Source organism: Melopsittacus undulatus, chromosome 4, assembly GCF_012275295.1.
Source record: "Melopsittacus undulatus isolate bMelUnd1 chromosome 4, bMelUnd1.mat.Z, whole genome shotgun sequence".
Classification (NCBI taxonomy): domain Eukaryota; kingdom Metazoa; phylum Chordata; class Aves; order Psittaciformes; family Psittaculidae; genus Melopsittacus; species Melopsittacus undulatus.
The window spans coordinates 79,384,075-79,398,410 of record NC_047530.1 but is presented as its reverse complement, the minus strand read 5'-3'; the positions used below and the strand labels follow the sequence as shown (position 1 = coordinate 79,398,410).

Sequence of the window (14,336 nt, the reverse complement as noted above, 5' to 3'; positions counted from 1 at the left end):
AAGATTTCAAGGTAAGCAAGCAGTCAAGAAGAGTCATGCAACATTTTCCCAGCATAGAGGAAAAATAATTACATTCAATCCTTCAAGCAAGACATTGATTAAACACAACAGGAAATTAGAAGTGTGCCTCCCTCAAAAATCTGACACAGTAAGAACTGCCTTAAGAGACACAACCATCTCTTTACTTCTCCGTACTATGATGATTTTCCTGTTGATTCTAGAAACGGAGGGATAACCAAACTGCTTATCCAGTGATTCATATTCCTAGCATATGGTAACACTCTTTCACGCAGTACTGATCTCATCAAGCAACCTTAGCTGTCTTCAATTAGACGGCATGGCAAGTACTTCATTGACTTAATTTAGCCTTATGTAAAGCAGAGGGATTATATGAAAGCAAATTAAAAATGAGCATAAAAAGCAGAAAAATATGTCTGCTGCTTTGCTTGTTCACTTTACTGGCTTAGCCATAGGGATATTGTGCTGCTTCTTTTGTATTGGGATTTATTTTCTCTATAAAGTACTTTACAAGGTTCACTTGAAAAAGCTTAACAGAAGGAGATTTCAAAAATATGTTAATTGAATGTTGACAGGAATCTCTGTGGACGCCCACAAAAGAAAAATACTCAGGAAATATCTGTTAAAAGCTCCAAAATTGTGCAGGAAGACTAATTTTAATCACACATTTCTGGATCTATTTTTATGAATCAATGTCACATCAATCTTCTTTGTCCTTTTATTCCAAACTGTTATCTGGCAGGAGCCCTGCCAGAAAGGAACACACAGCACTGACAAGCTGTTGCATGAGCCTGAGTTAATGTATGATGCGTGTAAAAATACTGCTTACTCTTTTCTTGGTTTTTAGGGAAGGATTATGAAGACATAATCTCACATACTCTGTGTGGCTTTTTTTCCTTTGTTTTTTTTGTTGGGTTTTTGTTTGTTTTTTTGTTTTGGTTTGGTTTTTTTCTGGGGTTTTTTTTTGTTGTTTTTTTTTAACTTGATCATACCAGTTATGTAGCTCAGTTTCATCAGGCTTCCTTTCCTGTAGAAGGGACTTCTTTACTGCGAAACAGTAGTCCATTCCAGGAGATAGATGAACTATCTTTAAACAAGCCAGATGGGATACTGGTGCTATTGCAGCAGAGAACAAAAGCAAAGCAGATAAATGTACTGCAATTCTCCAACTAGATGTGCCCAAAATTTGAGTAGGAGATTAAAATCTTCTCTATGCACTAGCATGAATAATTCTTGAGTCAATCTCCACCTGATATTCTCAGTTACCACATGCATTGCCTGTAGAAATGCTGCACAATGAACACTGAAGCAGAATACAATTTCCAATGTGATCAATACTGTACTGCAAATTAAAGACTTTTTTCCATAGGAGCTCCATAGCAAGCGTTAAAAATGCTTATTTTGCAAGCATACACTTTGTTCCATATACAAGATAAGTATTGATACAGTCTTACTTACCAAACAGTGATAGTTCTGTAATGAAAAGGGTGTGTCTCACAGTTATAATAAACTGCATCACCCTACTATCTTATCACTAATACAGGCTCAATCTTCACAAGTGTTCTGTAATCTCAACTTGTGATAATATCACTAGCAATTGAAGCAATTTACATTCAGAAAAGAAGGGGTTCATATTCCAATCTTCTTAAGGAAAGCACAAATATACAAGTATAAATTTGAAAAACATAACCTAGTAAGAATAAGGGAGTAAGATGCAAAAAAAAAATCCATTACAGATTGTAAATACATTTCATTTGATATAGATGCTGCAAGGGAAAAAAAATTGTGAATCCCTAGCAATTACTATTTTGGCTGACAAAAAACCCTGAAAATCACAGTCACAGGGAGGTTTGCCTAAGGAAAGCCTGCATGCTTGGGAACAAACAGTAAGTTGGCAGAAGGAAAGAATACTTGCTGACATGACAAAATGTTTTTTGTCAAAGCTCTGGAATATGTAGCATCACAGCTTGACAGCAAAAGCTCTGCAGGCCTCTACCAAAGCCAAACGTAATTAAGTGTACTTACATGTACTCTCTGTGCGCAGAATGCACAGCAGCTGCGTTGCTGTAACGCCACAAAACTATCGCTGAAGACAACACATCCAGTGTGGCATCAAACTGAAAGAGATACAGAGTCAATTGTTTTGTGGACCATTAAATGTGCCCTGTACTAGTAGTAATACATTTACTATCCTGCTGCCCAGGCAGAAAGCAGCTTCAAATAAACAATTCTAATGAAAGCAGAATTTACATTTATTAAATTAATCTTCACGGCTTCGCCATGTTTTATTGCCCAGTTATACACCTCAGAGCTCAGGAAGTCAAACAAGGGTTAAAAAAATTTTATTTGTAATCCATCACCTCCAGAGAAAATAAGAAAAAACAAAAGAAAACCCCACCAGTCTGGCATTGTGACACCATGACAGTTATAATACTAGTATGATGCTTATGCAACGACTCTTCAAAAAAAAAAAGAACAAGAGCTTGAAAATGCCTGGCAAGCATTTCTTTTTCTGGCAAAGTCATTAATTTTCTGCAGTAGAAGGTTTTGTTTCAAATCAAGCAAATAGTAACTTTTGTTCAAAATCTCCCTGTATCCAGATTTCGTATTATTCTGGGTCATCAGCAAAATTGCCATGTTTGTATTAATGAACCCATGATGGCAGGTAACACCAAAAAGCAGGCTTGTCCATTGTAAGAATTTTCATTCTTAAGTCAAACTTTTCTACAGAGTCAAAAGACTACAGAAAGCAAAAGACAAATTATTTTACATCAGTCATTTTACTTCACATTAGGAATTCTTTCCTCTATCACTGACCAAGAAAGTCACGGCAGCTACTGGAGATAAAAGCTGTCATCCCAAAGTCAACTAGAGTTTTACCATAGACTTCAATCGGAAAAGGGATACACAGCTCAGAAGGGAACTTTAGAATTGGGCTCAGCTTAAATAACAGAACTGAATAAGCTGATTTTGTAGAACAAAAAAATAAAAAACATATCTGGTGAATAACACCTATCAATGACAAGATGTAAGCATTGGTATTAACTTCAACATAAGACTTAGCAGTCAGAAACTAAAAAAAATGTAACCAAAGTATCTTTACTATCATTTACCAGGTGTGAATTCAACAATATTTTATCTAATCCATCACTGACTTCACACACTTTGCCATGAACTTTTAACAAGAAAAATACAGTATTCTATGTTGGGGGGGATGAGTGGGGGAGGGGAGGATAAGGGGGGGAGGGAGAAGAAAAAAAGAGAGTATTTAAATTGTATCTGTACTTACAGCAAATCCAAATGATGATGCACTGTATCTCATTACGGAGACAGCTAAAGGAAAGGAAATATTATTTAGAAACACTTTAAATCTTTTTTGTATCCTTTCTTCTTCTTCTCTCATTCCGGTTACAAAACTATTTTCAACATATGGGCTTAGTGTCACCCAGTTCCCATCAGAATCACCTAACCATAACTTCAGACTCTCAGAAAACTTAATATTTATCAAAGTGCTCCCTGCTCCACCTAGGCACAAAAGTCCACCCGAGCTGGCTGACAGAAAACTATGAAGGTCTATCCAGACTTTTTGACTGCCACCTTTTTGACAAAAACCCCAAGGGCAATTCACATAGCCCCAATAATTGCTTCAAAATCCATCAGTCTAACATCACTTTTACTCCCATGCAACCTAATTCTACTATCTCACAGTTCCAAATTCTAGGAGGTATTGTGGCAGGTACCTTTCAGTAGCCCAGAGGAATACCAGGTGAGAAGCAGGCAGTAACAGAACAGACCACTTGCTGGACTTCATCAAACAGGCTACAAGCAACGTAACGGCAGTGTCAAGCTCTCAAGCACTGAGCAGCTCCAGCCTTCTGTGTTTTGCAGACTGTCCAGTGAGAACAGGACCAACTGAACCTGTGCTCCCTGAATAAAACCCACAGCACTCCAGGTCCAGTATTAAGAGGGCTTGGGATAAACCTGAAAGGATTCATTTTACTACTCTTTTATGAACATACATTAACTAACTTACTAAGAAAAATACATTTTTGTAAATAAAAATACTTGAAATAAAAAAGGACCAGACTCATCAACAACTTTGTCAATCTCAGACTGACAAACACAATATCTAATTTTTAGTATTCCAGTATTCATTAGAACAGCTTGGCAGAATAGAGCTGCTATAGTTTGATTGTTCTTTTCAGTAACAGCAAGCTGCAGTTCTGTGGCACTTATCTGTATAAACAAAAACTAAAATCTTGGAAAAAATAACCCTTTTCTTACTGATCTAAGACCTAACTGTGGCCACAAGTATGCTGAACATCACAAATATTTGGACCTTATTAATACAGTTGGCCAAATCACATAGAAAAGTCAAGTTCATTTCTAGATTCCCATTGCTCAATGTTGAAGAGTACTGAAATAGTATGGATTTACATCTCCCTCTCATTGTTAAATCATGATTTCCCACACTTCATCTCCTAGGTGAAAAATGAAGTTATATTTCTTGGCCAGACTTGCCTGGCAAAAGCTACACTTGACAAGCTGATACTAGCTTCCAGTGATCCAGCTACAAATTTGAACACTTCACTGCATAATAATATATTACCTACCAAACTGCATGCCTCCTTAGAGGCATACAGTTTCAAGACCTACAGAAGCTGCATAAAAAAAAAAACAAAAGGTATGGGCATTCACAGATACACACATGCTTGCAATATTCCTGTCATTACTGCTTTCATATGTTGCAGTTCAAAGCCACATTTATACTCCTACTTCTAGCCTGCCTCTGTAGCAGAATTAGCTCCTCAGATTTTACTAACTTGCCAGCTTTTCTCCCCACTCTAATCCAAACTTAACTCTATGGTTCCCTTAAAAATTAATACATAATTTCTAAGGGTGATGAAGTACAGATAGCCACACCTTAAGAGTGCTCTAAGTGGCATACTTTATAGCATAAGGTTTTAACATGAGAGAACTGTCTTTATTCCAATGCACTCTGACACAGTGAATATCCATAGCATTAACACACAATCTGTTTCATCTTAGCTATCTAAAACAGGAATGAAGGATTAACTAACAGCGTTGAAAGTCTGCTTAAACATTTTTGCTAGCTAGTGAATACAACTGGAGGAAAGATTTTCCAAGGCCTGGTACGCTAAAATAATAACTTGTAGTGGTACAAGGCCATAATAAAAGTAGTAATGACCATTTTAGCATTGGAAAAATAGTATCTTTATATTATTTATTTATATACCCTGAGTAGACAGACTTGGGGGTGTTGGTTGATGAGAACATGACCGAGCAATGTGCATTTGCAGCCCAGAAACCAACCATATACTGGGCAGCATCAAGAGAAGCATGACCATCAGGTCAAGGGAGGTGATCCTGCCCCTCTACTCTGCTCTTGTGAGATCCCCCCTGAAGTTCTGTGAAAAGATGCAGAGCCCCCAACATAAGAAGCACATGGACCTGTTGGAGTGATCCCAGAGGAGACCATGAAGATGATCAGAGGGTTGGAGCACCTCTCGTATGAAGACAGGCTGAGAGAGATGGGGTTGTTCCTGAGAGCCTGGAGAAGGTTCCAGGGAGACCACAGAACAGCCTTCCAGTGGCCAAAAGGACTTAGAAGAAAGCTGGAGAGGGACTTTTTACAAGGGCAATTAGTTTTAGGGAAAGGAGAAAAGGCATGAAACTGAAAGAGGAGTGATTTAGACCAGGTATTGGGAATTCTTCACTGAGGGTAGTGAGCTTCTGGAACAAGTTGCCTGAGAAGCTGTGGCTGTCCTATCCCTGGCAGTAGTTAACGACAGGTTGGATGGGGCTCTAAGCAACCTGATTTAGTGAAGTGAAACTAGATGACCTTCAAGGCCTCTTCCAACCCAAACCATTACATGATTCTATTGGCTTACAGGGTGTATCACTCAATACAGGTTGACTCAGACTGACTGTATCCTCTAATGATGATGACTGCCTTCCATTCTAGTAACTGAAGCTGAAAGGACTTTTAGGGAAGTCCTTAGCATCCAAGCACTTGATATCGCTGGACAAAGGAATAGCCAGTGGTCCTTATGCCTCCAGAACCACTGCTGTGCTCCAGAATCAACGTATCGATGTACAGCACTGCAGGAAATGGATCACAGAGCTTTTGCTGAACCCTTACCGTCTTTATTCTCAGCACATATTTTCAGTTATTCCCATATGAACCCCTGATGTAAAATAAAAGAGCCCTTAGAACAAAAAAAAAAAAACAAAAAAGTCACAAAATAAAAAAAAAAACCCACAAATAAAAAATAATCTTCATTCATCTTCATACTGAATCAGTACAATAAGTACAATAGTGGGATAAAAGCAATGAGTAAAGAACAGAACAGACACCTTGAAAATCCTGTGGAGCCACTGTATACATTTAGCAGTTACACTGCCGTGACAGTGTGAGCCTGCTTTTAGCTATTTTATTGGCTAAATTGGACAGCATTTTATTACCTCTACAATGAAGCAGATAATCCTAATGCATTTTCCTGACATTTGTAAATGGAACTTGCAAGCAAATACTAAAAATAGAGCCAGCACAGTGAGCTGCAAATCTACCACTACTTCAACCTGCACAACAACATCAATCTGTGAAGTCTGCAAACCTATAGGTCAGATTTTCCTGTAATTCCTACACCCCTTCCAAACTGATTCCAAATGAAGAAAAATACCTAATTTTCCACACATTCTACCCTCAACAAACTTAGGGTTTTATTCATTTCCATGTGCCTCAGAAAAATCATTTAACTAGGGCCCTAACCCTAAAAAATCATTTCAGTTTTACTCTTCAGCCATCTAACCTCCCACCAGCTTTCAACAGCTTTGAGCCCTCTAAAATGTGTTCCTGGAAAGACAGACCCTTCAGTGACTGTAAGCCTCCCATCTCCTTCGCTGCATTCAGAGAGCACCCTGGTACCTTTCTGCACAAATGTAGCAGGCAAGAAACAGGACAGGAAATAAACTGCCTCCATGTCTCCCATTTGTTTGGGATAAGTGTGGCTATAAACAAGAGATGGTACATATCAACAGCTCCCCCACCTGTCATGAAAATTTTGTGCCTACTCAGAGAGGAGAGAACTATTTTTAGGCAGCTCCTCCTGATGGGACAATCACTCCATCATGTTTGCTTTGAAACTAGTCATTTTGAAAGACACATCTGGATATCAGCACATAAAAAGTCATACCCTCAAAGTACATGACCTGCACTTAGCAGAAATCAGGCAGGCAGTCTGATCACCAGTGAAAGTGTTGGGTTTATTTCTACATAAATTACCATGCGTATCTTGCAAGTTTTACAGAATGACAAGAAAGAGAAACTGGAAATTATGCTGAATCAGAAGGGAAACTGAAATACAGTCTGTTTTCATTGCCCAGTGTTGACAAAACATCAAAACTTAATGTTACAACAAATATTTCAAAATAAACCCATTCCAAGAAGAGAAAACCAAATGAGTAATACTTTCTAAAATTCCATCACAACAACTGAAGGCAAAGAACAGACATGACTCCAATACCATTTATACTTGTAAAAAAAGCTACTGACCAGGACCAAGAGGTACACGTGCATTTCCCCCAGGCACCTCCTCCCCACCCCAAAATTTGAGGAGAGCAAAATTCAAGGATTTTTATGCACGTTCAAGATTTCTGCATTCAGCACAGCAGCTACAAATGGTTGCTCAACATCCAGTGCCTCAGATACAAGTCTGCCAGGCATCTAATCTATGTGGGGAGACCCAGTGCTATCCATCAGTGCCTGATTTCCACACCCGTATTTCTATCCCAAAGTCACTGGCAAAATTGGACCAACCCTATCTATACAAATTCTTCAGCTCATTTCCCAGTTTATAATTGCATCAACATGTAAAGAACAGTTACTGTATTTTCCAGTCTGTCTCTAATACCCCCTGGACTACAGGCAGGGCTGAAACCTCTGATTTCTAAATGTAAATGATTTCTAAAAGCAACACAGCTAAGGAGCCTACGATTTACAACTCACTTTCTTCAAAAAGGAAGTGCAACCCCACCAAAACTATTAAACAGCTTTATCTTTTCCTTCACTTTTTTTTAAAGGACTGAGATCTTTGACATAAACAAGTGACTCTATTATTTAATAACAATGTACATATCATAGAATCATAGAATAGCTAGGGTTGGGAAGGACGTTAAGATGATCAACTTCCCCACCATGGGCAGGGACACCTCACACTAAACCATGTCCCCAAGAACATACTAGTAATATAAAATACCCCAAGCAAACACTAAATGATAGACACATACAGACAGAGCAGTGCACTGCAGTGCCAGTGCTGGGAGAAAGCAGGACCCCTCCTGTCTGGCATCCCACTGTTTTGCACACTCCCATGCTTCCTTTCTCAAGTGCCAACCTTCTGTTTTCAAACAAGATCATCTTAAAAAAAGAATGGAAATGAATCCAAATAAAGAAGAAGTGGTATTTTTGTTGAGTTTTGGCTTCCCAGGGGGCAGGAACTAAAAGAAGGCCCATATGTCATAGCTGCAGTTGAGCTTTATCAGGATACTAAATGCATACATTTGCATTTAAGAACAATAAAACTTAAAAGTCTATACAAAACATACTAGTTTTCCTTCTAGGTACACAATGCAAACTCTCTGTAACTGAACACAGTGCATAGCTTAATCTGTTATATTTCAAATGGGGTCACTTGAATCACCCAAATAACTCAGTGCAATGACATTAAAGGACATTGTCTTTTAATAAAACTATGTATTGTCAATGCCCCAACTCCAAATATAACAACTGAAAGGGTCCAGAATGTTGCAAATACCCGTAACTGCACACTTAACCAGGGAAGATTTTGCAGCTTATATATACCTACAGTCCACAGGCTTTGTAATTTTGAGCCTGAAATCAGTTTAAAAAAACCAAAGGAAGCCATTTGGCCCTGGACATGGACAAGGAATAAGTAGTACCTTGGCTAAAAAAGCCACCAATGACCAGTAATGTTGAGTGATATCAGACACACTTAACGGCTGTTTCTAAAGTCCAGTGGCAAAGATTTCTAACTCACTCTATCCAAATGAAGATTATCTGGATTTAATGACCCAGGAGACTCTGCAAAGGCAAAATTTCTCCCATCTTCTGTGTTTTACTGACTGGAGGCAAAGCTACCAGAGAAGTATTCAAGCTCTACACAGCATAAAGAATTTATTCTTGGGAGTTTGCCCAGTTGCTTTAAAGAAGGTTTTACTGAAGTTAACAGAAGAAGTCAGAAGACTGAGGTGAAGGTTTGTAAATACTTATCTGACTTAAAAGGATTCTTGGAGGCTTCTTATTTTATACATGTATCCCCAGTCATGTAACAGCTTGGACATAGACTAAGCATTTTTATCCGTCACTGAAGGTTTTGAATCGTTAATAAAACCATTAATAAAAGAGCTAAAATACTGCCATCACTTTAAGTTTTGGCAAATTCCTGTCCAGTAGCCATGTTAGAAAGATGGAGAGATCCTTTCAAAACCAGAAAGAATGATTTCATACACAAGCTACAGATGGCACAGATGACATAGAATTTACATGCAAGGATTCAGGCTAACTGAAGCACAACTGAAATTAAATACATGAATAGCATTGGTTGTGCTAGGTATTGATACCTATATGAAAAAAGTATTGTTAATAAGCTTTTATTTAGAACCTAAGCACATTTGAAAAAACATAACCAGTGAGATGTGCATCACCCCACCCAGCACAAGGCTGTCTCCGTTATTGTGGATACAAAGCCTATTGGTTTAATTTATAAAAGATGCTTAACTTGAAGTTTGCCAAACTCAGACTAAATGAGGCACATCAGAAAAGTCCAGAGGCCAAACCTCCAAATTCAGCATCATTTTTTAAGTTATTTTCCCCTAATTTTATGCTACTATTTCAAGCTGAACTTGATTGTGAATTGCGATTTCAACAGTTGAGGTGTATCTAGAGGGTTAAATCAAAACATCAATGCTGCTGTTAAAAAAAACCAGCAAGTCCACATTGAAAGTATTTCTAAGAAACAAATAATTGTCCAGCATCATAAAACCTATTTCTCAGCATGCTACAAAGATTCAAACCACAGGCCTTTATGGTGTATAAAACCACTATTTCATTGGTTGATATTTCAGGTTCAAGACAAATATAACACAGCTTTAAATACCTTGAATCATACCACAGTATAACCTCTGTTCCATATAAATTGGCTGATGGAACTACAACATGGATCAAGAGAGGATTTAGTTAGCTTTGCCACATATTGCATGATTTTCTAGAAGTATTTAATCTATCCAGTACCTTAAATATAGTTCTATAATAAGAAAAAAACATGTAATTAAGACTTATTCAAGTTGGATTCTTCATGGTGTTCTCTAAATTTCAAGAAAAGAAACACGTTTTAGCCATGGTAAGCATTTAAAACCACAAAATTCCACAAAAGCAGTGGATAAATTCTCATTTTTCCACATTACCTATAAGAACCCTTACTCAGCATCTGCTATCCACAATATAACACAGATGAATTTTCTAGTTATAAACAAATACAGATTTGCCACATAATATTTTCACTGAAGCGGAACTTCAATATACAGATTTTGACCCAAAGTATTTTTTCTCCCTAGAATTTCAGCAAAATTTTAAGCGGCTCAATGGATGTAGCAATGAATTGCAACATTTTGTATTTACCAAATTAAAAGTTTTTTCAAATAAATTAGAATGTATTTTATTGGATTTGATGGATTTTAACTCTTTTATCCAGTATGCCTGTGGAGAGAGTTGTATTTTTTGAGGGCATTATAGACATACAATTATATTTACAAGCATCTCAAAAAAGAAATCAAACTAAACAATTACAGTAGTCTCCCTGTTTAACAGGTAAGGAAACAGAACTCAATAAGGGATCTTATGAGATATCTGAAAATCAGGGATCCAGAATAAGTTTAATAGCCAGAACAACTAGACTTTGGAGAGAGAGTGTGTTTGAAATGGCACCTAGGTCTGAGTGACTTTCACAGTCTCACACAACATACTTTCTAAGTAACCTTCAATAGGACCCTTAAACCTTCCTTTTTCAGGATTTCTATCTACAGAATATGAGGTAAGTACTTCCACTCTTCAGGATGTTATTACACAGGGAAAACCATTATACCATATGGAAGCATCTTCACTGTAATTCTGTGAAGAGTGACAGCAGGCACCATGAAAATCTATTTGAATAAACTGTTTAGTACTATGATCTGCTTTCTATGATATTTCACTTTCTCAAAGCCCTGCCTTAACTTTTAGAAATGCAAACTTTACGGAAAATGGTAACCCGACTAGAAATTATCTGTGTGATATTTATGGCAATTCCACAGCTTAACAGTTGTAGGATACTCTATTTTTATACTAGAAGTATTTCAACAGACTTCTGAAAATCAAAGCAGATTCCCTTTCCTACAGAAATATAGCGATTCTTCAAAAGTGCATCAAGTGCTGAAAAAGAACCAACATTCATACTGAAAATACTTCTGTATTGCCCTTTAACTTGTATAATGTAATTATAATTATTGAAACTGATGTGACTAGTGCACCTCCATCAATGGGTGATGCACAATGCAGTGAGACCCATGAATGGAAAGGTGACTATTTTAAGCATCCTCTGTTTTAGATACCTTTGAAAGGCTCTGAATCTGGAAGCCCTCAAAATTGAGTCCACCAAAAACTGTCAGCTGGATGCCCAATAATGAAGACACCCAAAATAATTATGAGAAAGTTCTATTAAAAACTACAAAATCATGTAAAGGAAAACATACAGGCAGGCTGATATCTGCCTTAACAAAAAACAAACAAACAAAACTCTAGGGTAACAATTTATCTCCTTTTTTATTTTTTCCCTCCAAAAACCACACAAAAGCAACAGCAAATCTGTCACAAGGAATGAAAGTAAAATAAGATACTTGCTTTGCTCTTCCCTGGGTATTTTTGTCTGGTTCCTCCCCCAACTAACAGGTGGTTAAGTCCTGCAGTGCTGTTCTTGAGAAGGATACATGAAATTAGAATAAATTCTCTGCACATACGCATTAATGATTTAGAAATCTAAGACTTTTACCTTAGCTGGGGCCCATCCACACCTAAGCCTGGTTCAGTGATTCCTGGGACAAGGAATGACCACTCTAACCTTGAAGCCAGAGACCAAAATCTAATGAGGATCTGCCCCACACAGCAGAACTCAAGTTGCTTCTCTGGAACCCACTCTTCTGTGTACAAGGACCGATGCTTTCCCCAGAACTTTCTATAATAGCCAATGACTAATGGCACAACTGAGTCCCTCTATAATCAGTGGGAACAACACAAGAGAGGAGCATACTAGTTCAAGGATTTGACAGGCTTTCCTTATCATAATAATAAAATACTAAAAAGAAAACTAGAGAATTACATTAATTTCTCTATGCACAGCTCTCTTCAATATACAAAGAATGGAACATGGTACATAAAGACTAGACTAGAAGAAATTCACACTCATGACATTTAGCCTCATATTAAATGTGTGTTCTCTGACAATTTTAATGACTTCAGAAATATGAAAACCAAAGAAGATTTCAACTGACAAGCTTTGGTCGTTGAAAAATAATTAGTCATCTTCACAGCCTTTTTCATCATCCCTATCAGTTTCAGAGGCAAGACACATATCACAGTACCCCCCATTTTAATTAGACAGCTAGGGAGCTGCACCAGAACCAAAACAAACTGCCAAATACAGTTAAGCAGGCTGCCAGAATACAGCACAATATTACAGATACTTCTTTTTTACAAAGTGAGATTAATAATGCAAACCATAACAGATACCTCAGTGAATTTAGTGGAGAAACTTTAAAACATGGCTTTACATACACATTTTTAAAAAAAACAATAAATTCCAATTTCAAGATGCTTTTTGGTGTGAAAAATTTTAGCTATCCCGAATGACTGTGGAAGAGGACATGTCCAGCTGTATACATGCAGCCAGTTTTAGTATGTAGGAGCCTGAAGGTGAATGCAAAGGAGGCCAGAGGTAAATGGCCTCAGTAAATGACATCATGCTAAGGACACCTCTGTGCCCTACCAGAGACGTAATAAGCGATCCCATACTTCATTATATCCTCCCATTTAATCTTCAATTTTAACAAGTGAAGAGTTCAAAACCTGTCATTTAACATTTTAAACTTACAAAATTCTCACAGGAGCATTTCCACACTCTAAGAATCTGGAGTTTTAAAAATGCAAAATTACTTGAAGACCCATTACTGATCTGCATGTTCAAGAATTCCTGTATGTACTGTATCTGAAAAGCACTAAAATTCAAACATGGAAGAATTATACTGGAACTAAGGGTAAATTAGGAAAATTGTCATAATTTCACAGAACAAATTCTACTGGTCAATTTTGCTAATAAACCTAAAAGAAGCCCAAACTATGGTAGTTCTGAATCAGCGAGTACTTCATTTATTTCAGTACTATCAACAGTTATTTGCATTTATGTTATTGTCAGATAGTTTCTGGCAGTTTATCATCTAGATAATTAAACTATAAACTCTTTTCTATGGTCAGATAACTGGAAAGCAAGAGATGACTGAAAATGTTACCTTGCTTATTCAATTAGACCAACTGGCAGGTTTTATCACCCATTTCAGCGTGTTGCATCATAGAATAGTTTGGGTTGGAAGAGACCTTCAAGATTATCTAGTTCCAACCCCCCCTGCCACAGGCAGGGACACCTTCCACTAGACCCAGTTGCTCAAAGCCCTGCTCAACACTGCTAGGGATGGGGCAGCCACAGTTTCTCTGGGTAACCTGTTCCAGTGCCTCACCACCCTCACAGTAAAGAATTTCTTCCTAATATCTAATCTAAATCTTCCTTATTCCAGTTTCAAGCCACTACCCATAGTCCTGTCGCTACATGCGCTCTCCCTTTACAGCTTTCTTGTAGGCCCCTTTAGGCACTGGAAGGCTGTTCAGAGGTCCTCCCAGAGCCTTCTCTTCTCCAGGCTGAACAACTCCAGCTCTCTCAGCCTGTCTTCACAGGAAAGGTGCTTCAGCCTTCTGATCATCTTCATGGCCTCCTCTGGAATCACTCCAACAGATCCATGTTCTTATGTTGGGGATCCCACAGCTGAACCACTACTCCAAGCAGCATCTAATAATAGCAGAGTGGAAGGAGAGAATCACTTCCCTTGACCAGCTGGTCACAATTCTTTTGATGTCACCTAGCATATGGTTGTTTTCTGGGCTGCAAGCACATACTGCTGCGTCACATTGAGCTTCT

At 37.9% G+C, this 14,336-nt stretch overlaps 1 protein-coding gene across 1 annotated transcript in view; it reads right to left on the bottom strand.

Moving 5' to 3' along the window:
* TMEM163 (transmembrane protein 163) overlaps positions 1–14,336 on the bottom strand; it is a 95,067-nt gene that overhangs the window by 37,826 nt on the left and 42,905 nt on the right. Inside the window, exons 2-3 of the mRNA XM_031053384.2 lie at positions 3,308–3,351; positions 2,044–2,135 (exon numbers count right to left, since the gene is read on the bottom strand). Of these exons, the coding sequence (XP_030909244.1) occupies positions 2,044–2,135; positions 3,308–3,351 (136 nt within the window). The remainder of the gene's footprint in view (positions 1–2,043; positions 2,136–3,307; positions 3,352–14,336) is intronic.